General features: G+C 42.6%; 2 protein-coding genes across 2 annotated transcripts; both read right to left on the bottom strand.

Annotated features, from left to right (window-relative positions):
* Nucleotides 1-234: 234 nt before the first annotated feature.
* mtx2 (metaxin 2) lies at nucleotides 235-13,099 on the bottom strand. The gene is made up of 10 exons (XM_080781594.1): nucleotides 12,950-13,099; nucleotides 11,958-12,005; nucleotides 11,754-11,800; nucleotides 9,576-9,648; nucleotides 5,724-5,800; nucleotides 4,894-4,986; nucleotides 4,559-4,597; nucleotides 3,695-3,820; nucleotides 2,507-2,583; nucleotides 235-517 (listed from the first exon to the last, which is right to left on the bottom strand). The coding sequence occupies exons 1-10, from the start codon at nucleotides 12,987-12,989 to the stop codon at nucleotides 343-345; spliced, it is 795 nt and encodes a 264-aa protein (XP_080637720.1). The 5' UTR covers nucleotides 12,990-13,099; the 3' UTR covers nucleotides 235-342.
* A 7,049-nt stretch (nucleotides 13,100-20,148) lies between these two features.
* LOC308328256 (homeobox protein Hox-D4b-like) lies at nucleotides 20,149-24,668 on the bottom strand (the record flags this gene model as incomplete). The annotated part of the gene is made up of 2 exons (XM_080782024.1): nucleotides 23,939-24,668; nucleotides 20,149-20,456 (listed from the first exon to the last, which is right to left on the bottom strand). The coding sequence occupies exons 1-2, from the start codon at nucleotides 24,603-24,605 to the stop codon at nucleotides 20,149-20,151; spliced, it is 975 nt and encodes a 324-aa protein (XP_080638150.1). The 5' UTR covers nucleotides 24,606-24,668.
* Nucleotides 24,669-26,091: the final 1,423 nt, after the last annotated feature.

Genomic DNA, 26,091 nt, shown 5'->3' with positions numbered 1-26,091 from the left:
TCTGCTCCACCCTCTTGCAGGAGGACACCAGGTCTTTAGGAGGTGAAGGAGGAGGAGGGAGGTTTCTTTCTTTACGAGGTGGAGGTCTTGTCGCTGAAGTAGACTCTACTCCACCCTCTTGTAGAAGGACACCAGGTCTTTAGGAGGTGGAGGTCTTGTCGCTGAAGTACGCCTGCTCCACCCTCTTATAGAATGACACCAGGTCTTTAGGCTGTGGAGGATGGAGGTTTCTTTCTTTACGAGGTGGTGGAGGTCTTGTCGCTGAAGTACGCCTGCCCCACCCTCTTGCAGAAGGACTCCAGGTCTTTAGGAGGTGGAGGAGGAGGATGGAGGTTTCTTTCTTTACGAGGAGGAGGAGGTGGAGGTCTTGTCGCTGAAGTAGGCCGACTCCACCCTCTTGCAGAAGGACACCAGGTTGGTGTAGGTCTTGATGCGCTCTGCCAGCTCGGTGCTGGTCAGTGCCGTGGTCAGGATGGTGAAGAGGTGTCCGAACACCAGCGCGTCCAGCTCTGTGGGCCTGGGGAGTGAGGAGGAACCACACAGCGGGCACACCGCTGGTCAGTTGGTCCACGGGAGGCTCGCGCACGACGCGCAGCTATTAAACAACCTCCGAAAGCTCTGGAACGGCAGCTCCCGAAATCGGAGTAATCCGTTTGTCATTTTGGCAAGACAAATTTCAGTGTGAACTGACAATAAAGTACTATTATCATATCATATCATATCATATCCGTTCACAAAAATATATTTTAAAATATCTTTAGAGCCTATTAAGTAGCAAGCTATATATGCTTAGAATCTAAAATATGATTTCTATTTATATTAGGATAAATTTGTAAACGGAAACGGAAGTGGGGAGGAGGCTTTACTTTATATTCACTCATGATGAGAGCTTCCGTTGCGCCAGACTGTACGACGGAAGCATATATATTTTACTCATGATCAGAGCTTCCGTTTCTCCAGACTGTATGACGGAAGCATTTATATTTTACTCATGATCAGAGCTTCCGTTTCTCCAGAATGTATGGCAGAAGCATTTATATTTTACTCATGATCAGAGCTTCCGTTGCTCCAGACTGTACGACGGAAGCATTTATATTTTACTCATGATCAGAGCTTCCGTTGCTCCAGACTGTACGACGGAAGCATTTATATTTTACTCATGATCAGAGCTTCCGTTGCTCCAGACTGGACGACGGAAGCATTTGAAAATTGCGAGAGGCAACATTCAGGCAACGCGAGACGGTCGACGGTGACGAAAGATGTTCACATACTACCTTTTTTCACTGACCAAAAAACCCCCCAAAAAACAGCTATGCTATGATGACTAAAAGTAAGACTAAAGGCCTATAGCAGCGCCCAGCGATTCATAGCAGTGGAGCACATTTAGCGACGGATCGGATGTTATCTCAAATGTGGCTGTAGCAGCTAGATGTAGCTAGATGCAGCTAGATGTAGCCAAAACACTCTAGAGGCGATCGACAACAACGGGAGGCGTGATTAAGGTCACATTCTCACCTAATACTTCGGTAGACTCGGATGCGTATGGGCGGGGAAATTGGGATTCTTGCATATTATTTAATTGGCTGCGGTTTGCCTTCACACAGCTGTCATCCGCAGCAATTGGAAACGCAGCAGGGGGGGACCTTTATCAATGTGTTCCATTCATAAACTATAGCCTACACAGTGAAATCTATGGTGATAAAATTACACTCATAACGTGCATGTGTCGTGCCGTCTGGGACCCCCCCCCTCTCTCTCTCTCTCTCTCTACGCACGCAGCCGCCACACACTGTTCTTTTGGGCATGGAGGCACAGCGCTGCATGAGTGCACTGATATAACTCCCCAGCCCCCACACAGTGACAGCACTCCATGTTTACGGCACGCACAGACAGACAGACAGAATATTCTGTAGGCTATAATACACTGCAGTGTTTTTATGTGTTTTCCTAAGCAATTGATTAATGTACACGTCCTCATTTCGATCAGGGCTCCAGTCTCCTCATTCGACCAAGTCTATCCACAGTAACGGGACATCTTTGCGCTGCGTAAAATATGCCTTCTCCGTCTCCAACTGTGTTCAGCTCCTCACCCGCCACATTGTTTGCTTCATTTCCTTTATTTACTGCGGATTGCATTCACACCTGCACCGAATCGTAGTCGAGTGCGATTGGAAGCGAAGCGAAACCCCCGTTTTTGGGCGGAGTAAAATGCGGTTCTTTGCTGCGCATTAGGATTCGAATGAGCCTTAATTCACACCTGCCAAACGAAGCGCACTTTCGTTTTAAATCGCAGCAAAGCTCTCTGGTGAGAATGTGACCTAATTCTACTGCGACTAGCGACGAGACTGCTGGGGGGGGGGGGGGATATTCATTTCACTACGTCTTTGAGACAAAAGCAACAAACAAGACATCTGAAAGAAAGAAATCCGATAAAAAGGTAGCTGGGGAAATTAAGCGTTAAAGCGTACGATGGAGGACTTAATGGAAGGAACATTTAGGAACTTACTGTTTGTTGAAGAAGTAGTGTTGTGTCCCCAGTCGCTGAGACAGGGCCTGGCAGCACTGACTAACGTCTTCATAGACCTACAACACAACACATGCTTTCTATTACTACACATGTGAGGACAGCAACCTTACCAATGCTATTTGTTACATACTTTTAACCAATTTAGGCATTTAGCAGACACTCTTAATCCAGAGCGACTTAAATTAAGCAAGAACAAAAAAACATGGCAATATACAGTATCATATATTATACATCATACGTGAGCTAAGAACGTAACAGTGGAATATCTAATGAAACTATACATGTATACTATATAGTGCTATGTCTACATAAAATGCTATCCTAAGTTACATAAGTTGAGCCTTTGCATACGCCTGTAAGGTCGTCAAGGCTGGGGCATCTGCTATGGCCTAAGATGGAGTCTGAAGAGGTGGGTTTTCAGACTACAGCGGAAGATCGGGGAGTGAGTCTGCAGCATAGACTGTAAAAAATATGGACAAAGCGTTCCGCGGGTCTAACATGAACGTAAAATGAAGCCTGTCAGTCCTTGCAATGGAAGTCGCCATCTTTCTAGATCCGTTTGGGCCCAGCTGGCCCATTGGCTGGCCCAGACAACGAGGCGGGACTTCCCCCCATCTTCTTCGTTGGTTTTTATTTTGACTCGAGTGGGTGGGGGATCCCGTTCATAGACTGTAACGGTAGCCACGCCCCTCAGAACATACTCGACTTTATGGTCATGTTTTTTATAAATGGGACCATAATTTTCCAAAAAGAATATTATGACATGAGAAATGAGACTTTAAACTAGTGACTGGAAGCAGAAAGTATTCATGACCATGTTTATTAAGGTAATACAGTCTAGGTGAAGTTGGGCCCAAATACATGGACTTCTATGGGGCTATGGGTTTTTTTGGGCCCAATGACAGCGCCACAACAGGCCATTATATGAACTTTCAGGAAATCCCGATTTCCTCAGTGGCTTCACAAAATATCTGTCTGACTGCCCCCCTGGTCTGCAGTTCTGACTGTAATGGAAAGTGCATTCCACAATTTAGGAGCCGCAAGCCTGAGAGCCGGATCCAAACAGCAGATCTACAAGCTCAGCGAACACTAGACTAGACGGTTTGCCAATCTGCTCCAGGGGGGGGGGGGGGGGTCTTGTGTTCAGCCAGCCAATGGCGTTCCTACCTGCTCCAGGGTCTTGTTCCCCCAGCCAATGGCGTTCATCTTCTTGCGAGTCTCCCACTGCTTCTGATAGGCCAGGATGTGGTTGAGAGGCCACGAATAGGGACTGCTGTAGCGCGGGCGGGAGATCTGGAGGAAATGACACGCACACACAAATCAGAATCAGAACCAGAATCACTTTATTTGTCATTTTCCTACTGTATGTACTTTCATACAAAAGAACATGAAATATCGTTTCTAAAGCTAAAAACTAAAACAAAACAGGGACAAACATTTAAAAAAGAGCCCCAGTATGATGACGTGCAATTCATATGGAAGAGTTAAGAGTTACCAACACCACCACGCACAACCTATGAATAAATAAAGTGGCATGGTGCTATCCTTAAAAACAAAACGTTACCAGCACAGTTTTTTTTTTAAAGTGCTGTTGTGCATCCAGAGTGCAATCTTTTGTCCAGTTCAGTCCAACGCTTCAAATGTGTAGCGTAAGTCTAAGGGCCTAAAGGCTACACTGGCTCTTTACAGTCTTTGTCCCCGTCTGAAGGCGAGGCAAAAGGGCTGCGTAACGTTAGCCTGCTGATACGCAGAGAAACAGAGCATTTACGTTAAAAAAAAGATTCACTTGTAAAAAAAAAAGATTAACTTGCGGAACTCGTCTCGTTCCTGTGACCACATTACCGTCGTGCCAATAATCACAGTAAAGCACACCTTCTCGTGTAATATTATCGCTTAATTCTGATACTCAGAAATAAGAGAATTTAAAAAAACTATCTGACAACATTTACACGCACACACACACACGACAACTGTATCTAGAAAAGCAGTCTTTGGAGACAGACAGACAGACAGACAGACAGACAGACAGACCTCAGTAGCTGTAGCCTCGTCACACCATTGGATGTACAGCTGCAGAGAGAAACAATCAGATGAGACTCAGGAGTAGTAGTGGGAGTGACGTTTGGTACTGTAGGCAAAACCTTTCATAAAACGACAAAAATGGCTGGCACGGGATGTGTGTGTGGTTTTGGGTGCAGTGTTTGTGTTCATATGTGTGTGTGCGGTGTATATATATGTGTGTGCATGCAGTGTGCGTGCGTGCATGCGTGTGTGTGTGTATGTATATGTGCGTGACGTGCGTGCAGTGTGTGTGTGTGTGTGCGTGCAGTGTGTGTGTGTGTGTGTGCGCGTGTGTGTGTGTGTACCTCAGCAGTCAGCAGCATGTTGTTCACCAGCTCCATGTAGGCTTTCATCTCTGCTCTCTGAACGTCATCTAGACCGTCTGACAGAGAATGACCCTGTGCACGCGCACACACACACACACACACACACACACACACACACACACACACACGCACACACACACACACACAGTCACACACACAGTCACACACACACACACACACACACACACACAACACACACCACGCACACACACACACACACACACACACACACACGCACACACACACAGTCACTCACACACACACACACACACACACACACACACACACACACACACACACACCACGCACACACACACACACACACACACACACAGTCACACACACAGTCACACACACACACACACACACACACACACACACACACACACACACGTTTCTTTATGTCCACATAATCAGAAGTACAGGGATACCTTGTACTGTACAAAGGACATAAAGTGAGACAAAGGGAGAACAGATACAGATACTGTACAGATACAAAGTGCATATAGAAGAAGGCTAAACATTGCTACTGTACATACAGTATAGACATAAGTCCTGTTCAGAATACATACTGTATATCACTTGGGGGGGTCCTTGACATGAAATAGTTTGAGAATCACTGATTTATAGAAACATTAGGTTTCTCAGAAAACCACTCTGGTAGAGGTTGGGGTTGTAATGTTGTAGTTTACCTTGCCGTGATTTAACTTCAAACGTGGACCAGAAATTAAAAAGTAATTGCTCCAAAGATTATAAAATTGATTCATTATAACAATGATTCACTATGTGTGTGTGTGTGTGTGTGTTACCTTCGCCTTGGTGAACTGAACGATCGGCCCCAATTCAGACACCACCTGATTCCCCACGTGGACAAATGGAACCTTGCCTACAGACACAGACAGACAGACAGACAGACAGACAGACAGACAGACAGACAGACAGACAGATGGTTAGATCAAATCCACCAAAGCAATTACTATAGTCATTTACTCCAGTACTGTAAAGAGCTTCCATTTTTGCAATACTTCATAATTACATTCGTCTCTCTACTACATCCCAAGGTAAATATTTGTACTTTGTACACTTTCGTAGACAGCCTATACGTCCAATCAGAAAACCTTCTGTAGACAGCCTATACGTCCAATCAGAAACCTTCTGTAGACAGCCTATACGTCCAATCAGAAACCTTCTGTAGACAGCCTATACGTCCAATCAGAAACCTTCTGTAGACAGCCTATACGTCCAATCAGAAACCTTCTGTAGACAGCCTATACGTCCAATCAGAAAACCTTCTGTAGACAGCCTATACGTCCAATCAGAAACCTTCTGTAGACAGCCTATACGTCCAATCAGAAACCTTCTGTAGACAGCCTATACGTCCAATCAGAAACCTTCTGTAGACAGCCTATACGTCCAATCAGAAACCTTCTGTAGACAGCCTATACGTCCAATCAGAAAACCTTCTGTAGACAGCCTATACGTCCAATCAGAAACCTTCTGTAGACAGCCTATACGTCCAATCAGAAACCTTCTGTAGACAGCCTATACGTCCAATCAGAAACCTTCTGTAGACAGCCTATACGTCCAATCAGAAACCTTCTGTAGACAGCCTATACGTCCAATCAGAAACCTTCTGTAGACAGCCTATACGTCCAATCAGAAAACCTTCTGTAGACAGCCTATACGTCCAATCAGAAACCTTCTGTAGACAGCCTATACGTCCAATCAGAAACCTTCTGTAGACAGCCTATACGTCCAATCAGAAACCTTCTGTAGACAGCCTATACGTCCAATCAGAAACCTTCTGTAGACAGCCTATACGTCCAATCAGAAAACCTTCTGTAGACAGCCTATACGTCCAATCAGAAACCTTCTGTAGACAGCCTATACGTCCAATCAGAAACCTTCTGTAGACAGCCTATACGTCCAATCAGAAACCTTCTGTAGACAGCCTATACGTCCAATCAGAAACCTTCTGTAGACAGCCTATACGTCCAATCAGAAACCTTCTGTAGACAGCCTATACGTCCAATCAGAAACCTTCTGTAGACAGCCTATACGTCCAATCAGAAACCTTCTGTAGACAGCCTATACGTCCAATCAGAAACCTTCTGTAGACAGCCTATACGTCCAATCAGAAACCTTCTGTAGACAGCCTATACGTCCAATCAGAAACCTTCTGTAGACAGCCTATACGTCCAATCAGAAACCTTCTGTAGACAGCCTATACGTCCAATCAGAAACCTTCTGTAGACAGCCTATACGTCCAATCAGAAAACCTTCTGTAGACAGCCTATACGTCCAATCAGAAACCTTCTGTAGACAGCCTATACGTCCAATCAGAAACCTTCTGTAGACAGCCTATACGTCCAATCAGAAACCTTCTGTAGACAGCCTATACGTCCAATCAGAAAACCTTCTGTAGACAGCCTATACGTCCAATCAGAAACCTTCTGTAGACAGCCTATACGTCCAATCAGAAAACCTTCTGTAGACAGCCTATACGTCCAATCAGAAACCTTCTGTAGACAGCCTATACGTCCAATCAGAAACCTTCTGTAGACAGCCTATAACATCCAATCAGAATACTTGAAAACCTTCTGTAGACAGCCTATACGTCCAATCAGAAAAGTCCTACTGTATCTGATTGTATTAATTAAACAACGTCAAACACACCAACATCGCAGCTTGTACGGAAAGCTTGAATTATCCTCTTTCTACATGCAAAGTGTTTGTTTCATAAAAATCCACCACATGTTAAATATTTGCACTGTGACCTTATCTACATAATCTGTGTATTATGTGGTGGTTGGTGGTGTAGGTGGAAGAGGGTGAGCAAGCTATTTGTGTATATATGTATGTATTTGTATATCTGTTTGTATCTTGTGTACTGCATGTTTTGTGTATTTGTGTACAGTATGCTTTTCTGTTTTTTTATGGGTCCCTCTTGTAAATGAGATGCTGCATCTCAAGGGGCTGTCCCTTCAATACAAATCTGAAATCTTATGAGCTACTTTCTATCAAGAAATTCCTTGCAGGTGATTATTTGTTGTGTGTTTGAGTTTTGGAAGCGCTTGTTGGATATCACTCAACGGCCCTGCGTACCACCCGTTTAGAATTGGCACACGGTGCAGAAGGCAGCAGGACGTTGCTTTACTGAAAACGAGCGCTTCCAAACTCCAGCAGCAAGGTGGCCCTGGTCTGCATATAGTCAGTATAGTGTTTGTTACTCATCAGATGGAGCAAGCGTTGGCCTTGCAGTGTGTAGTTACACAGGGCTTAAAGCCAAAAAGAATCCCAAGACTGAAAATGCTTTTTTGCAAATCTACACTGATGCCATTAAATGACCCCTATGAAATCCTCAGGACTGAAATCAGTCCCCAGGACTGAGAAGCCCTGAGTTACAGTATGTTGTGTAGTTTGTGTTGTGTAGTTTGTGGTGTGTAGTTTGTGGTGTGTAGTTACAGTATGTTGTGTAGTTTGTGTGTAGTTGTGTTGTGTAGTTTGTGGTGTGTAGTTTGTGGTGTGTAGTTACAGTATGTTGTGTAGTTTGTGTGTAGTTGTGTTGTGTAGTTTGTGGTGTGTAGTTTGTGGTGTGTAGTTACAGTATGTTGTGTAGTTTGTGTTGTGTAGTTTGTGGTGTGTAGTTACAGTATGTTGTGTAGTTTGTGTTGTGTAGTTTGTGGTGTGTAGTTACAGTATGTTGTGTAGTTTGTGTTGTGTAGTTTGTGTGTAGTTATGTTGTGTAGTTTGTGGTGTGTAGTTTGTGGTGTGTAGTTACAGTATGTTGTGTAGTTTGTGGTGTGTAGTTACAGTATGTTGTGTAGTTTGTGTGTAGTTGTGTTGTGTAGTTTGTGGTGTGTAGTTTGTGGTGTGTAGTTTGTGTTGTGTAGTTACAGTATGTTGTGTAGTTTGTGTTGTGTAGTTTGTGGTGTGTAGTTTGTGGTGTGTAGTTACAGTATGTTGTGTAGTTTGTGTGGAGTTATGTTGTGTAGTTTGTGGTGTGTAGTTTGTGTTGTGTAGTTTGTGGTGTGTAGTTTGTGTTGTGTAGTTTGTGTTGTGTAGTTTGTGTTGTGTAGTTTGTGGTGTGTAGTTTGTGTTGTGTAGTTTGTGTGGAGTTATGTTGTGTAGTTTGTGTTGTGTAGTTACAGTATGTTGTGTAGTTTGTGTTGTGTAGTTTGTGTTGTGTAGTTTGTGGTGTGTAGTTTGTGGTGTGTAGTTACAGTATGTTGTGTAGTTTGTGTGGAGTTATGTTGTGTAGTTTGTGGTGTGTAGTTTGTGTTGTGTAGTTTGTGGTGTGTAGTTTGTGTTGTGTAGTTTGTGTTGTGTAGTTTGTGTTGTGTAGTTTGTGGTGTGTAGTTTGTGTTGTGTAGTTTGTGTGGAGTTATGTTGTGTAGTTTGTGTTGTGTAGTTTGTGTTGTGTAGTTTGTGTTGTGTAGTTTGTGTTGTGTAGTTTGTGTTGTGTAGTTTGTGGTGTGTAGTTTGTGTTGTGTAGTTTGTGTGGAGTTGTGTTGTGTAGTTTGTGTTGTGTAGTTTGTGTTGTGTAGTTTGTGTTGTGTAGTTTGTGTTGTGTAGTTTGTGTTGTGTAGTTTGTGGTGTGTAGTTTGTGTTGTGTAGTTACAGTATGTTGTGTAGTTTGTGTGTAGTTGTTTGTTACTCACCAGATGGAGACATGTACTCAGCGTTGGCCTTGCAGGTCACCTGCACCGGCAGAGAACACATCCTCAGGTAGGCCTGCAGGGGGCAGCACAAACAGCAGGAGCATTATTTATTATACTCCAACTACATGAATTAATGAATTAATGTTATTCGTATAACACCTTTCCAAACATATAGTTACAGTACAGGTTAAAAACAACACAATTGAAAACATCAACATAGCATCAGAAATAACAAAGCATAAAATAACAAAACATCAAAGACAAAAGAGAAACAGCATTATGAAAAACACTTGGCATACACAAACGTGTTTTTAAAAGCCGTTTAAAAAGGAGGGCACTGACTCTGCTCGCCTACGAGCCAAGAGGAGGGCGTTTCAAAGCAGAGGGGCCCGACGAGTTGAGGCCGGAACTAGGAGGGCCCTAATCTGAGGATGTGAGGCTGCTCACAGACCTGTGGGGTTCCTATGTCTGTGGTGTAGCTGATGGAGCTAGTCCACAGACCTGTGGGGTTCATATGTCTGTGGTGTAGCTGGGAGCTAGTCCACAGACCTGTGGGGTTCCTATGTCTGTGGTGTAGCTGGGAGCTAGTCCACAGACCTGTGGGGTTCCTATGTCTGTGGTGTAGCTGATGGAGCTAGTCCACAGACCTGTGGGGGTCCCAGTGTGTCTGTGGTGTAGCTGGGAGCTAGTCCACAGACCTGTGGGGGTCCCAGTGTGTCTGTGGTGTAGCTGGGAGCTAGTCCACAGACCTGTGGGGGTCCCAGTGTGTCTGTGGTGTAGCTGATGGAGCTAGTCCACAGAAGGGCTTTAAATGTGATCAATAAAATCGATTCTGTAGCTCACAGGGAGCCATGTCAGTCTAAATGGTAAATGGTGCATTTATATAGCGACTTTATCCAAGGCGCTTTACAGAGATTTTGCATTACATTCACCCATTCATTCATACACTGATGGCAGCAGAAAGTGAAACCATGCAAGGCACCAACCAGCACATCGGGAGCAATTAGGAGGTTCAGTGTCTTGCTCAAGGACACTTCGACACTAACTCTGGGGGAGCCCACAGGGTTCGAACCGGCAACCTTACGGTTACCATCCAGCCACTCTATACCCCTGAGCCACCACCGCCCTGTCTACACGCATACAATACACGCTGGCATCAACGACGTCGACTCTGTGGGGGCTATGGGGCTATAGCCCCCATGAAGAATTAAATAGCCCCTTTTAGCCCCCATGAACATTTTCGTGGACATTTTATATTAACATTAGTTACATTACAGATTTTCTGACTCTGTCACAGACTGCATACTATGTACCCATTCCGAAAATGTGAACCTCTCCACTGGCTGTTCAGAGGTGTTAAAATGGGTTGGGTGCGGCCACCAAGTACTCAAATGCTAATCGGGTTTCTTTTGTTTTCACCTAGCCAGGTATGTATAAATATGCCTACAGTACAGTGTGATGCTTACTTTTCATTCACAATGAAACCACCACCAGCTAAGAAGGGTCGCTTCGTCCAGAGGAAGCTACAGTTCTCCAGTGATGCCAGCCTGTCGCCGCTTAAACCTGCCGAAGAAGCTACTATTCCAACGGCACTTTTAAGTGCCAATGCTTCCTGCAGCAGCAACCAGCAGAGAGAGAGCCTGTCGCCGCTGAAACCTGTCCTACACCGCCCTCCCCTGGCTAAACCAAGCAGCGCTAGTGGGAAGCAAAAGAGATACTACAATGCTGCCTGGAAAGCTACTTTTCCATGGGTGGTGTACGATTCCAGTAAAGACGTTGTGTTTTGTACCTATTGCAAGCGAGCTGAAGAAATGCGTGCTCCACTCCCATGCACCTCTGCAAGTGAGGCGAAGACCGTACAGTGGACTCCATGTTGCTCCATGGAAGGAAAGAAACATGCGCAGTTGAGACCAAGGAAGCTGAGCCTGAACGCGGAAGTGTCGGCTGCATAAAGCCCACTGCGCATGTTTCTTTCATTCCAGGGAGCAACATGGCGTCGCCCGTACACTGTCTTCGCGTCTCGTCCTCTTTAGACAGTCCTTGCTCTTAGTCAGGATGTGGTGGTCCCTGCCTGGGTCAAAATCAGTTGAAACCCCCTGCTGTTCATGACCATTATCATTGAAAACAAACACACACACACACACACACACACACACACACACACACACACTATCTCACCTGAACAGCGAGCGATGAAGCACAGTCGGACAACAATATCTGATCTTCTAAAGAAAAAAACAAAGAAAAAACAAGCACATACTGTAAACAATATATGGTTGTAACATTCACCATGTAACATACTTCCTAGATAAACAAGTTCACACCACACACACACACACACACACACACACACACACACACACACACACACACACACCTTACCCTTCAGTGGCTGGTACAAAGTGGCATTTTCAGGCCATGGTTCAACAGCTGAAAATAAACAAATACATGTATGAAAAGCTATATTTGATTAAATGGTATAAACAAAAACACTCTAGAAATGGCATATAGGGTATATTACGCAGTGGATGTACATTATGCACTTTAGTTCAAATAGGTTGTTTGCATGATTCACTTACAGGGTAAAACACAACATGTGTTTGTAAGCTTTTAGATCTGTTATTTCTGATATTTCTTGAAAAGAATGTTGGACGTTGGACGTTTTTCAACATGGGAAACGATTGAAGATTCATGCCAAACATAACAGCTTTCATCTCAAATAATTGTAATTAGGCGATTATGTAATCATAATTTGTGACAGCAGGCCTAGGAAATTAAATACATGACGTTAATGTGGAGGTCCTTAAGAAGTTTACATAAACAAACAAACACTTCATTCAGTCAATCAATCAAACCACAACACAGCTGCTAAAGTATTGCATAAGCGTGACATGTGTTTTAGAGCTGTGAATGTCAGAGGAGACCCACCCCTTTTCCCCCCTCACTGTATATGTTTCTTTTCCATTAATTGTTACCTCCTTTATGATGAATTCATGTTCTCTTTTTTTTTTGGCTCTATAGAAGTCTATTTGTACGTAAATGTTTTGATGAATTGAACAAGGTGGACCCTCATTGTAAACACGTGTAATGCTTTATTGGGTCGTCCACTCACAGTTAACAGTCTTTGTATTGAGTTGTGCTCGAAATGTACTGTCATTCTGCAAACTGTTTAATAAATATTTCAATCAATCAATCAAAGAACAACATATGGCATAGTGATACAATTTTAGATATTTTACTATATATATTCCCTATATATTTTTAATGAATGAATTGAGTAACGTATCCGTAATTATGAAACGGTCTGGGTCTGGGACGCTAATTGTCAAGTAAAAATATTAACCGTTAAAACAAAGGCCAATACAAATCCTCACCTGCCATCTGCGACACGAAGGCTTCTGCTGCCAGAGACATGACGGATCGAACTGTCTGATAGATTGATTATGGATTAATTACTTGTTACGTTTATTGATGAGAGAGAGATAAATAAATGTGCATGCAAGGTTAAGGACAACAATCGCTGGCTGGTGCGTCGCGCTATTTGCTCCGTGTGGAGTCACCGGGTCTTGGGAGAATGGTTCCGCTTGCCAGGAAAAAACGGGAAAAACATGTTTATGCCTACTTAGGCTACTTAAAGGGATAGTTTTTAACTTAAAGCTGTATGAAATACTTGCCATTAATATAGTGTGTGCAACTGTATTAATTGATTGCCCGAGTCCCGTGGTGGGAGTTCTGCTCTGGTTTTGGTGAATATTATGGTGAGTAGTAATAAGTGTGTCTTGAGACAACTTGTTGTGATTTGACATTTTATTAAAATTGAATTGAATTGAATTGAATTGAATAGTTCTGGTCATGTTGTGGAGGGCACAGATTGCCACGCATTTAAATTAGGCCTACACTAATCCACAAAACTAGAGTCATTTGTATCGTTGACCTATTTCTAAAATATTAGCACAACTTTCGTACAACTTTGACCTCTCTATCACATGGAACTATTTTTTGGGGGGTTAGGGTTAGGGTTTTGTGTGATAGAGGGGTCAAAAATGAATGAAAGTTGCACTATGGTATATCTCAGAGGCAACACATGGTAGGCTACATCTCAGAGGCCGATCTATCTGCTATATTTTCAAAAGATGTTTAAACATTTGAAAACTTGAAATGGGACAGTACTTTCTACTCTTGGTACATTTTGATATCAATATGATGATGATGAGGATGTGCACTGTTGTATGTATGTTATGTTGTCCATGTGAAGCAAGTTTCAAAGGTCAAGGGTCATTCTCTGTCTTCTGTCGCAGTGTCCAAGAGACATCATGGAGACATCATCGCGGTGGGATTCAGATTTTGGGGGCCAGTTTCGAATTGCAGCCGTCCGTAGGTGCCCTTTTAGAGCGGTTTTGAAGGAGTCAAGGGATTTGCATGTCTTGTATTTTAGTTCTACTGGATCTAGTTTGTATATATCTGTGGACGGAATTGTCAGTGTATTTATAGTCATATCGTTTTAGTCATCATAGCTTCGCTTTTATGTTCGTTTTGTATGTAGTCGGTGAAAGAAAAGGGAGTCGACGAACATTGTTCGTCGTCATTTCAGTCGACAAAATGAACATTGATCGTATGGTAGTGGGCATGACCCCCCCCCCCCCTCTCTCCGTGGCTGTCTGAGCGAGCATTTTCTGTGACTCCTCTGGCAAGTGGAAAAAAATAACAACTGGTGAACCTTGAACTGGAAGAAACCTCATGCTGAACCAGGCTCTGGGGTTCAGAGGTCATCTGCCTTGACCCTACAGAGAGAGAGAGAGAGAGAGAGAGAGAGAGAGAGAGAGACAGGCAGACAGACAGACACAGATCTCATGAAATCGTATTCTTTATTTTTTGGGGGCTTTTACAGGAGATGGTGGGGGTTGACACCACGCAGCAAAGGTCGTCGGAAACAGGACCCCGCGATTACCCTTTTTGTCTTATCCGGTCTGCACGAGGGCATATAGTCGCCAGTCAGGTTCTCGCTTGACGTTTCTTCCAGTTAAGTGCGTTAAGGGGAGTTTTACGTTAACACTGTCTCAACATTACTTGCTCAGGGTGTGATCATCTCTGCCTGCAGGTCACTGCTCTAAAGAGTCTTGACTGAGACAACTTGTTGTGATTTGGTGCTATTAATAAAATGTAAGTGAATTGAATTGAATCATGTCTGTCTGTCTGTCTGTCTGTCTGTCTGCATGGGGGCAATTAGAGGTGATGAGACATTACCCATGTACCTTGAGCTTGTCTGAGGCCTGGGGGCACACACACACACACACACACACACACACACACACACACACACACACACACACACACACACACACACACACACACACACACACACACACACACACACACACACACACACACACCACACTGTGTGTGTGTTGTCATTGATAGGTTTTTTTTTCAGACCTCCAGTTCTAGGCAACACAGAATGGGGATTTATAATTATAATTAAAAACAACTCTAAGGTAGGCTATATTAATAACATAGTAAAATGTTGAAAATGATTAAGTACATTTTGAATAGCAGACTTTCACTTATAACAGAGTAGTTCATTGCAGTATTGATACTTTTACTTACAGTAAAACAAAAAAACATGTGAGTACTTTTTCCACAACTGCCCCAGCCACCGTTAATGCTGCTGTACCGCTCGCTACCACACGAGGTCAGTGGTGTTCCGTTGCGATAACCTGTCCTGTTGTGTTTGTTTCCACACACACACACACCACACCAGCATGTTTAGTTTTTTTAAATCAATGAAAAAACAACCGAAATAAATAATTTGTTAAATCAACGATATCAAAATTAACACACCTCGTGGTCTATCTATCTAGATTCTAGAACATGGTAACATTTGGACAAATCGTGTGGTGGCACTTGGCAGTGTTGCGGATTCATTGATTGAGCAGCAGCTCGTGTGTGTGTGTGTGTGTGTGTGTGTGTGTGTGTGTGTGTGAGAGAGTGTGTGTGTGTGTGCATGCGTGCGCGTGCGTGTGATTGATAGGTTGCGGGTTCAAATCCGTCACTGTCAAACCCGCTGCTGCGTCTTTTCCGACGTTTTCAGACCATTCCGCGTCTCGACCGGATGTCCTTAATTAGACCCCCCCCCCCCTTTTCCCCCTACACACACACACACACACACACACACACACACACACACACACACACACACGTTGCAGTGGAGTACATTCCTCAACCAAATGGACCCATTTGGTCACATTTGTACACTATATATCAAAGTTACAAATTGACCAATTAACTGTGAGGATTTCCCTCAGTAGCCTATATTAGGCATACATATGTAATAAAATGCCTACTAATACTGAGGAAAATCCCTGCAGTTAATTGGCATACTCAGTTGTACCCGAGTAAAAAAAACATAATTAAATAAATACATTAACAGCCTGTTAGTTATCTAATGTAGACTAATCATATATATTATATAATCAAGGTACGGAGATGTTTAACCAGCACATTATCTAATTATTTACAATTGTACACTAATCAAGACAGAAAGGTATAGTCTATATTTGAAGGATTGAGTGTTGGATATACTTACAGTGGTGAAAAAAATAGGCTATACTCGTGTTTTTTTTTACTTAAATGTATAAATATACGACAATGTAAATAAGCCTTTTATGTTACAAGAAAAAGTCCTCATGTGGCGTATATGTAAAATTTACTAAAGGTATATACTGGAATCAAAAAGTATAACATAAGTAATTAACTGTAGACCTATACTCATGCAGAATGTCCAATTTCAATAAGTTTTCAATAGAAATATTTTGAAAATAGCAGATCTACAAGCACGTTGAGAGCTCGTGTAGATAGCATTTGAAACAGACTTATAGCATGTTATGTAGACAGCACTAGAATTGCATTGTATATAGTCATAGCACGCCATAGTACATATGTATAGCATAGTAGTATATATGTAAAGTTTATACGTATAAATTTCATTATATAGATATTCCACTGTTACTTTCTTAGCTTACGCATGTTTCATGATGAATGTTTTTATGTGATGTATTCCCATGCTTTTGTTCTTGCTTAATGTAAGTCGCTCTGGATTAAGAGCGTCTGCTAAATGCCTAAATTGTAAATTGTAAATTGTAGATCGGCTATTTTCAAATAGCCAGCTGAAGTTGTTATTGCATGTTTTGTAACATGTTGTAGTCACTGGTTTGTAGTCATCAGGATGGTAACTTACGTCATGTTGTAGTCACTGGTTTGTAGTCATCAGGATGGTAACCTACATCATGTTGTAGTCACTGGTTTGTAGTCATCAGGATGGTAACTTACATCATGTTGTAGTCACTGGTTTGTAGTCATCAGGATGGTAACTTACGTCATGTTGTAGTCACTGGTTTGTAGTCATCAGGATGGTAACTTACATCATGTTGTAGTCACTGGTTTGTAGTCATCAGGATGGTAACCTACATCATGTTGTAGTCACTGGTTTGTAGTCATCAGGATGGTAACTTATGTCATGTTGTAGTCACTGGTTTGTAGTCATCAGGATGGTAACTTACGTCATGTTGTAGTCACTGGTTTGTAGTCATCAGGAATTTCAGGATGGTAACTTACACAATGTTGTAGTCACTGGTTTGTAGTCATCAGGATGGTAACCTATATTATCTGTATTTTTTTAATGTTTTTCAAAATAGTAAAAAATGGCAAATAAAGTGGGTTAATAAGTAGGCCTATAAGTTGCTAATGTATGTTTTGTATAATATTAACAATACTCTAAAAAGACACGAAGTTCTAGGTTGTAACTAAAGTTTTCATAAAGTTGCATAGTGGAGAAATAAAGGTCCACCACAGTGACACACATGTCTTAGACGTCACCCAGTGGAGACTTTTACTGCCTCACAAGCATTTGTCTCCGTTTAGCATTGATTTACACACCTCTGAACTGAACAGAAGGAGCAGATGTGATGTTTGGTCCGGCAGCCACTGACACCGCCCTACGGCTGGCTCACTATATAGCTCTCAATGTGCTGTGAGAATACAATCACAGCAAGGAGAGTCTGAAAACATGACAAAATAACTCCCATATCTGCTGCGGCGAAGTATACAAACACAGCAGCAAGATCTGTGAGCTGCTGTGATATAGGGGGATATCAAATGGAACATAACCACCCTAAAGACTATAACCATTGTGATCTAGAAATTGATGTATCTGAGAGTCTGACTTTCAATTGTACGTACATTTTGTTTGGATTGTTCCACCTTTTGTTGTGTGTGTGTGTGTGTGTGTGTGTGTGTGTGTGCATGTGTGCGTGGCTTGTGTGTGTGTGTGCGTGCGTGAGTGCATGCACGAGTGAGACAATGGAGGCAAGTAATACAACGTTCATACTATTGTTTATAATTTTATTGGCTATCTAAATATTTTATCGCAAAATTTTCCACATATGAAAACGTCATTCTTTATACGTGCGGCTTATTATAAAAAAAGGAACAGGTATAAAAAAAGAGATAATAATAATTACTACAAACAATATGAAATAGGCAAGTTTCTAAATAATACGAAATAAGTACTATAATGGCGGCAATATACAACAATAGCATATAAACCTGGCAGCTAAATAATAAAAAAAAGACATTGTTCGGAACGTTTCAGACACTCGTGCTCCAATACAAATACAAATTTATAGAAACATTTTTCAAAAGGTTTTTCTTTGTTTCCGACCCTGTAACCCTGAGATATCTATCTATCTATCTATCTATCTATCTATCTATCTATCTATCTATCCATCTATCTATCTGAGTGCAGATACCTCATCTGTCCGTCCGAATCCTGCAATGTTTAAATCATTGTAAATATTTGTTTTATAAAAGTTTACATTTTGGAAATAAGAGGTATTTGCATGACATTATGGGCTGTATTTTGCGTGTCTTAAGTATCAGGTCTTATTCCCTATAACTTGAGTAAACTAAAGACCTGGAGGCGTGATCATCAATGCCATTTGGCTATTCTGAGTGGCCAAAGAGCATTGATATATGGTATATGGTATGGTATCTTCCCTGCAGGCTAGGGCCTCAAGATCGTTTGTTCCCATAAGTATAGGACTTATGAACAAGCAGGCCCCATCTCAGTTCCGCGCATAAGGTGTGATGTGATGCCTCTTGGAACTATGACTGGTGGCCTTCTGTTGGCACTGTTTCTTTATTGTCTATGTACTGTGTGATCTGTTTGTTTGCATGTTTTATGTCCTGATATCCTGATGACTGCTGTGCACAAAACAAATTTCCGAAAGGACAAATAAAGTATCTATCTATCTATCAGGTCTTTAGTTTACTCAAGTTAGGGAATAAGAGTAAGACCTGGTACTTAAGACACGCAAAATACAGCCCTATATGGCTCTTGTTCCTAAACTTTAAAAACACATAGTTCGTTTCATTGGCTGGTGAACATTCGACCGCTGAGCTAAATACAATTATTACATTTGGCTGTTCGTTTCCTTTTCCTTCTCCTTTCTCTCCAAAACACTGAGGTTATAAAAGGCTACACGCGCTGCTTATAGCGCCAGTTTGTGGAAATAACATTTACATTTAATTATAAAATTATTATTATTAAAGCATATAACACAAAAACCCTGTTGATTAATGTATAGGCTAATTAATTACCCTGTAAATTAAAACCCTGTTTTCTCCACGTGACATCATAATAATGTGACGTGATAAACAAAAAAAATGACATCATAAAAATGACAAATATAAAAATATCTCCCCCCCTTCAACAGAGAGAGAGAGAGCTGTCTGTATCGCTGTGCATTCTGGTACTTGTAGGCTTATGACAGCACTACTGCATTCTGGTAGTTGTAGGCTATAACAGCACCACTGCATTCTGGTAGTTGTAGGCTATAAGCACCACTGCATTCTGGTAGTTGTAGATTATAACAGTATAGCCTACTGTTGCATTCTGGTAGTTGTAGGCTATATATGCATATGGGTCTATCATTGGCCTGCCACATTGTGTATCCCTGTCAGATCCTTTAACTCATTACCTGCCAGAAGTCTTTTCAGAGCAAGCTCTTATTTTGAAGACCATTAACTCGCGGACCATGAACCGGAAGTAATAATCTCTCGCGATAAAACAATGTCGGGTATGTGACTCTGGCTCGTTCGACCACAGTTATACATTCAATAACGTCTATAGTATGTTTGGAGAAAAATATGTTTTCTTACCCATCAGCCGATCGATGCTTCATATCCATACGAGTTAAAATCGCGCGACTGACGGTTCTGCGAATCTAAGATTCCGACGGGAATCCAATACAAAAAGATAATGCCGTGAGTGACCCACAGGGGGCAGTGATGTCAGAACACATTATGACAGGGATACAACTATTAGCAGAACTATTCTAAAGCCATAATGCATTATTTGGGTGCCAACACACACACACACACACACACACACACACACACACACACACACACACACACACACACACACACACACACACACACACACACACACACACACACAGAGAGGCCTATACTGATGGGGATTAAGTGCCTGTCACTTTAAAAAAACTGTTAATTATTATTTCTTGTTGTTGTTGTTATTGTTATCGTTGTTGTTGTTGTTGCTGTCCGTGCAGGGCGGCTTCTTGTTCTTGTTGCGTCCCTTGGTGTTGGGCAGCTTGTTGTCCTTCTTCCAGCGCATGCGGCGGTTCTGGAACCACACCTTGACCTGCCGCTCCGACAGGCACAGCACGTGCGCCACCTCCAGGCGGCGGCGGCGGGTCAGGTAGCGCGAGAAGTGGAACTCCTTCTCCAGCTCCAGGACCTGCTGCCGCGTGTAGGCCGTGCGCAGGCGCTTGGGCTCGGGGCCGGTGTGGTTGGGGTTCACTGCAGGAAAACAACAAGGACAAGAATGATGTTATAACCCCATTCTGACCTGAGATCAGATTCTAAAAATGTCTTCTACATCCTGACAGTTTTTCATTCTGACCTGAGATCAGATTCATACGAGGTTTCCACTGGACACACACGTACTGGTCTGATTAACCCATTCTGACCTGAGATCAGATTCTAAAAAAAATGTCTTCTACATCCAGCCAGTTTTTCATTCTGACCCGAGATCAGATTCTAAAAAAATGTCACTCTTCGATTTTTCAAAAATAGCAGACCTACAAGCTCGTAGCGCGCCACTCGGTGGCGCGCTATGAGCTTGTAGATCTGCTATTTTTCAATAGCTAAAGCATATCATAATGCTAACACCAAAATGGGTTTTGATTGATTGATTGATTGAAATCTTTATTAACAGTTTGCAGAATTGCAGTACATTTCAAGCACAAACTCAATACAAAGACTGTTAACTGTGAGTGGACGACCCAATTAAGCATTACACATTTGTTTACAAGAGGGTCCACCATGTTCAATTCATCAAAACATTTAGAGACGTACAAATAGCCACTTCCATATATAGTCAAAGAACAGAACAGGAATTCATCATAAAGGAGGCAAAAAGGGGAAAAGAAACATAATGTTGCGATGGGATTCAGATTTTACGGGGGCCAGTTTCTAATTGCAGCCGTCCGTAGGTGGTATAGGTTTTGTAGGAGTCAAGGGATTCACACGTCTTAATGACTGTTGGTAGGGCGTTCCACATTTTGGTGGCATATAGGAGCGAAAATAATTTAGTCCCTTGTTTGTGCCGAATCTGCATGGGGAAACAGTGTGGGCTATACCGTGTGTGTGCGGTATCCAGACCCATAGCCTGGCATGGCCCAGACCAATATCACTGCATATAGATTCTGGAACTTCTGTGTGGAAGATTTATTTCCAATTAAGTTACAAATAGATTCCAACATCACAGCAACAAAGAAATGTCTCACTTTGAATAGTGGGCTCTGATTGGTCACCCACAACTCTGGGGTGAGCATAATGTAATTCAAACTGAGGGCCTGCAGTCAGATCAATCTCCCCAGGGTTTTTTCTTTCTATAATAGACCACTGTTATACTGAACAGTGAACACACACTCTAAAGCAGTGGTTTTAACCTGTTTTCCGAAATAAATATTTTCACGATTTTTCAAAAATATCAGACCTACAAGCTCGTAGCGCGCCACTCGGTGGCGCGCTACGAGCTTGTAGATCTGCTATTTTTCAATAGCTAAATTATAACATAATGTTTAAAACACCAAAAGGGGTTAAATCAGTGGTCCGAGAGCAGGTAGTCCCCCCAGCTAAATGATGGAGAGTCGGTATAACTCTTGAGTCACTTATGTGTATAAAATGAAACATTTGATTCATAAAATGATTCATTTTTTTACGCTCTCAAGAGTATAGAAATGTTGTTAAACACCTGCATTCCATAATTGACAAGAAGTCAACACAATTAGAGAATGTGTTTTGATCAACGTTTGCCTGTTATGTCTCCTAATGTTATAATGTATTAGAATGTAATGTATTAATGTTATACCAACATTAATACAGCATGGAATTTGTGGACAAAATCTTATTTGGGTCTGAGAGGCTAAATCTTATGGTCCGTGGCTCAAAATGCACAATAAAAAAAAGCTGGGCCTTGATATGAAAAAGGTTGCAATGCAATATAGTGCGATTTAACACTATTAGTGAACAAATAATAATTACTCTCACAAAGAGCTATTAAACACTGTTTACTGAACACACTCTATAGCAATAATTACTATCACAAAGAGCTATTTAACACTGTTACTGAACAGCAATGATTATACAATATAGAGATATTTGAATAACTTACCGCGCTAATAATAATAATAATAATAATAGGCCTATTGTTTTTGCACCTATATCAGGTTATTTAAATGTTGTACATTTCACTTAACACATTTAACAGCTATAGTATAATTACTTATTCGTAACCTTGCTTGTTTTATTAGTAAATTGTCTTGTTCTTTGCGTTATGTCAAATGTGTGTATATGTGTTCTGCATATAGGCTGCAGGGTCGCAAGACACATTTCAGTGTGAACTGACAATAAAGTACTATCATATTCATATTCATATCATATCATATGATAACGTCATTTTGTATATAGGCTGTTATACCTTTGACTTGCATTATAACTTGCATAATAAATATATAATTTATACATATGGATATAGCCTATATACACATCCGCCTGCATAATGATGAATACAATTTACAATACTAAAATAATGATAATAATGTTATCTATATATTTCACCGATAAATATTAATTGAATGATTTAGCATTTAATCCTTAATTCTGTTTGTCTGTGAAAGAGTCCAATATATACTATGTGAGCTTCAAAAAACGTCCAGGATATCTGGAATCTCTTTGTTCTGCACCTCTCTCTCTCTCTCACACACACACACACACACACACACACACACACACACACACACACACACACACACACACACACACACACACACACACACACACACACACACAGAGAGAGTCATAAAAGTTAATGGGGGTGTATAATTCACACTCTCGAAGGTCGTAAATAACTCGCCAAGCTAGAAAACATGTTGTACACAAATGGACAAATGGACAAACAAGAGGGAGGGGGGATGGGGGATGCAGCGACGCAAATGACCCAAAAAAAAGAAACTTGGGACCAAAAATAAAGACGAGGTACATTTAGAAATGTGGACCTCTTTATAAATAACCGCCAGTTGACAGACACGAGGATATAATTTAATATGCTTCGTTTATTTCTGAACACTTGCCCTTATATATTTGGGAGGAACCTTCGCCCTGCACCACGGCCCCCAAATGGGCCAAATATCAGAATTGCATCGTGGTGCACTGCACGCGCTTTGTTATTATTATTTGCATAGGCCAGCTACTATCTGCTGTGCTGTTGTTTTGTAGGCCGTGGTGTGGAATATACACCATGTATGGTATACACGAAATCTCGCTGTCCTGTCCTGACTTAATTGGCTTTTCCCGTGCATGTAATTCCAATTAGGCTAAGTGCAGCATGGTCATGGCAGAGATATTTCGGCCCTATAAACATTATGCTCATTTTCGTCTCCCCTCTCTTCCTGAAAACCGAAAATGAAGGAGAGTCTTTGCGCAAAAACATTTAAAATAAAATAAAATAAAATAAAATAAAATAAAATAAAATAAAATAAAATAAAATAAAATAAAATAAAATAAAATAAAATAAAATAAAATAAAATAAATCAATTTTCACCCACTTCTGCTGTAATTTTTTTTTACAATAAATGCGATGCGATGTGTGCCCATAAAGTGATTCTGAATCGTGCATGTGTTTCAGAATCAGATTTATTGGCTGTATAGTGCATGCAGCGCGTGCGTGCACTGCAGTGGCTTCATGGTCTTATATATTATATAATTATTATCCTTACCGTGCGCGATGTGCACTTTCTTCATCCACGGGTACACGACCACGGGCGGCTTGTCTCTGCCGTGCTGGTGACCGAGGAGGTGGTGGTGGTGGTGATGGTTATAGCTGGCCGCCTTCCTCTGCACCTGGGCCGGCTTGCAGCTCATCAGCCAGCCGGTGGGCTCACCTGCAGCAGCACCTCCACCTCCGGGATGCTGCTGCTGCTGTTTGAGCACCGCCGGGGATGATGGCGGCGGCGGGGCCGAGGCGCCGGGCTCCCTAGTGTAGCCGGGGAAGGGCGCACCTTGGCCGGCTGCTGCTGCTGGATACTCTCCTCCGTCCTGCCGCCGAGGAACCGGAGCGGTTACGGCTACAGGTACGGCTGCTGACGGCGGTTGTTCCGCCGGTTGTTGGCCCTGCAGAGGCGGCGGAAACCCGGTTTGTTGACGTTGTCGTTGTTGTTGTTGTTGTGGTGGTGTTGTGTACGCGCCGGGGGTCGCGGGATGAGGAGGAAGAGGAGGAGGAGGGGGGCCGGGCTGCACATAATTGGGGGTCTGCTGCCCATAATTGTCCGTACTGTCCTGGGGGTCGTAGTACGGACCCCCCTGGTCGGTGAAATTACTGTAATCGTCCTCGCACGGCGGGAACTGCGGCTCCACATATTTGCAGCTCACCACGTAGGAGTCCATGATTGATTTATAGCGAGGCTGGAAGGAGAATACTAATTTTTCTTTCCTCTCTCTCTCTCTCTCCCTCTCTCTCTCCCCTCTGGCACCCACCCAGCCCCCCCTCCCTACACCCCCCACGCCCCCCCCCGGGCTGTCAAATAGACGGACGGCCACGCGGGTCACGTGACCCCCGGCGCCGGCCAATCGGAGCTATAGATGGAGCTGTTTATTATTTATTATAAGAGAGGGGACGTTTTAATGGGATATAATTTAGATGGAGAGAGAAAATGTTGATGGATTATTGTTGGTTTGGTTTGCATGCTTTGGGTTGGTTTGGTGGAGCCAAGCGAGAAAGACACATGCGGGATAATATAGATATATTTACGCACATTAATGTCTATATATCTGTCTGTCTGTTTGTCTGTCTGTCTGTCTGTCTGCCTGCCTGCCTGCCTGCATGCCTGTCTGTCCTGTCCTGTCTTGTCTGTCTGTCTCATAATTGACTACATGTCTGCATATATGGATATATACGCATGCATGCACACTTTTATATAGGCTATACTTATACCATGGGGACATTTAAATGTCCATGTTTATGCTAGAACATATGAAATATAAGCCCTTTATAATATAAAGGGCTTATATTTCATATTTTCTAGTAGGCCTATATATAAAGTTTATACATGCCCAATATATATACTACTGCGCGCAAGTTGCGCCATTGGTGCTTTGATTTGATATATTGCGCCGCGCAGCATTCATTCACAAAAACGCTATAGGCTCTATCTATCTATCTATCTATCTATCTCTCCATCTATCTCTCTCTCTCTCCATCTATATATCCATGACCATGATCCATCCATCTATATTTTATATCTGTCTCTCTCCACGCCTCTCCTCTCTTCCACTCTTTTCTCTCCTCTAGATGGATGGACGGACGGACAGATTAGATAGATAGATGAATGAACAGTAATATAGATTTATGGTTCCCGGGTGCCCCACACACACACACACACACACACACACAAACACACAGATGGCCGAGAGCCTGAGAAATTAATCCTTCCCATATTGAGTCCATATAGAGGCGGGCAGCCATAGGCAGGGCAGGGCAGGCCGTGAGGCCGGCCCGCCGCGGCGCGCTGGGCTGGGCTGGGCTGGCCCATGTTTGGCCTTCATGTGTTGTGGCGGAGCCTGAAAAGGCTGCAGCCGGACAACAGAAAAAGAAGACCCGGACGGAGCCAGAAGAATGGAAGAAAGGCCCGGCCGCTAGACAGTGAGTAGTGGGCTGGTGCTTTGTTATAGCCTGGGGGGGTCAGCCCGAGGTGTCCCCCCCCGGCCCCCCCCGCCTCACAATGACAGCCATGCTAGGGGTTAAAAATGAAGGCAAAAACATGCTATATACACGCCTGCGTGCGTGCGTGTGACTGTGATGTGAGTGCGTGCGACGTGCGTGCGTGCGTGGTTCGCATGTCGACATCTATCTGTCAGTATACTAAAATGATAA

The sequence above is a fragment of the Protomyctophum bolini genome (assembly GCF_963924005.1).
Source record: "Protomyctophum bolini genome assembly, chromosome: 14".
NCBI lineage: Eukaryota > Metazoa > Chordata > Actinopteri > Myctophiformes > Myctophidae > Protomyctophum > Protomyctophum bolini.
This window is presented reverse-complemented; position numbering and strand designations above follow the sequence as displayed.

Coding starts and splice junctions, on each gene's coding strand:
- mtx2 (XM_080781594.1), bottom strand. CDS start 12,989: ATGTCTCTGGCAGCAGAAGCCTTCGTGTCGCAGATGGCAG. Junction 9,649..11,753: donor CTTCATCGCTCGCTGTTCAG/GTGAGATAGTGT, acceptor TGCCCCCTGCAG/GCCTACCTGAGGATGTGTTC. Junction 3,821..4,558: donor ACGAGGCTACAGCTACTGAG/GTCTGTCTGTCT, acceptor CATTTCCTCCAG/ATCTCCCGCCCGCGCTACAG.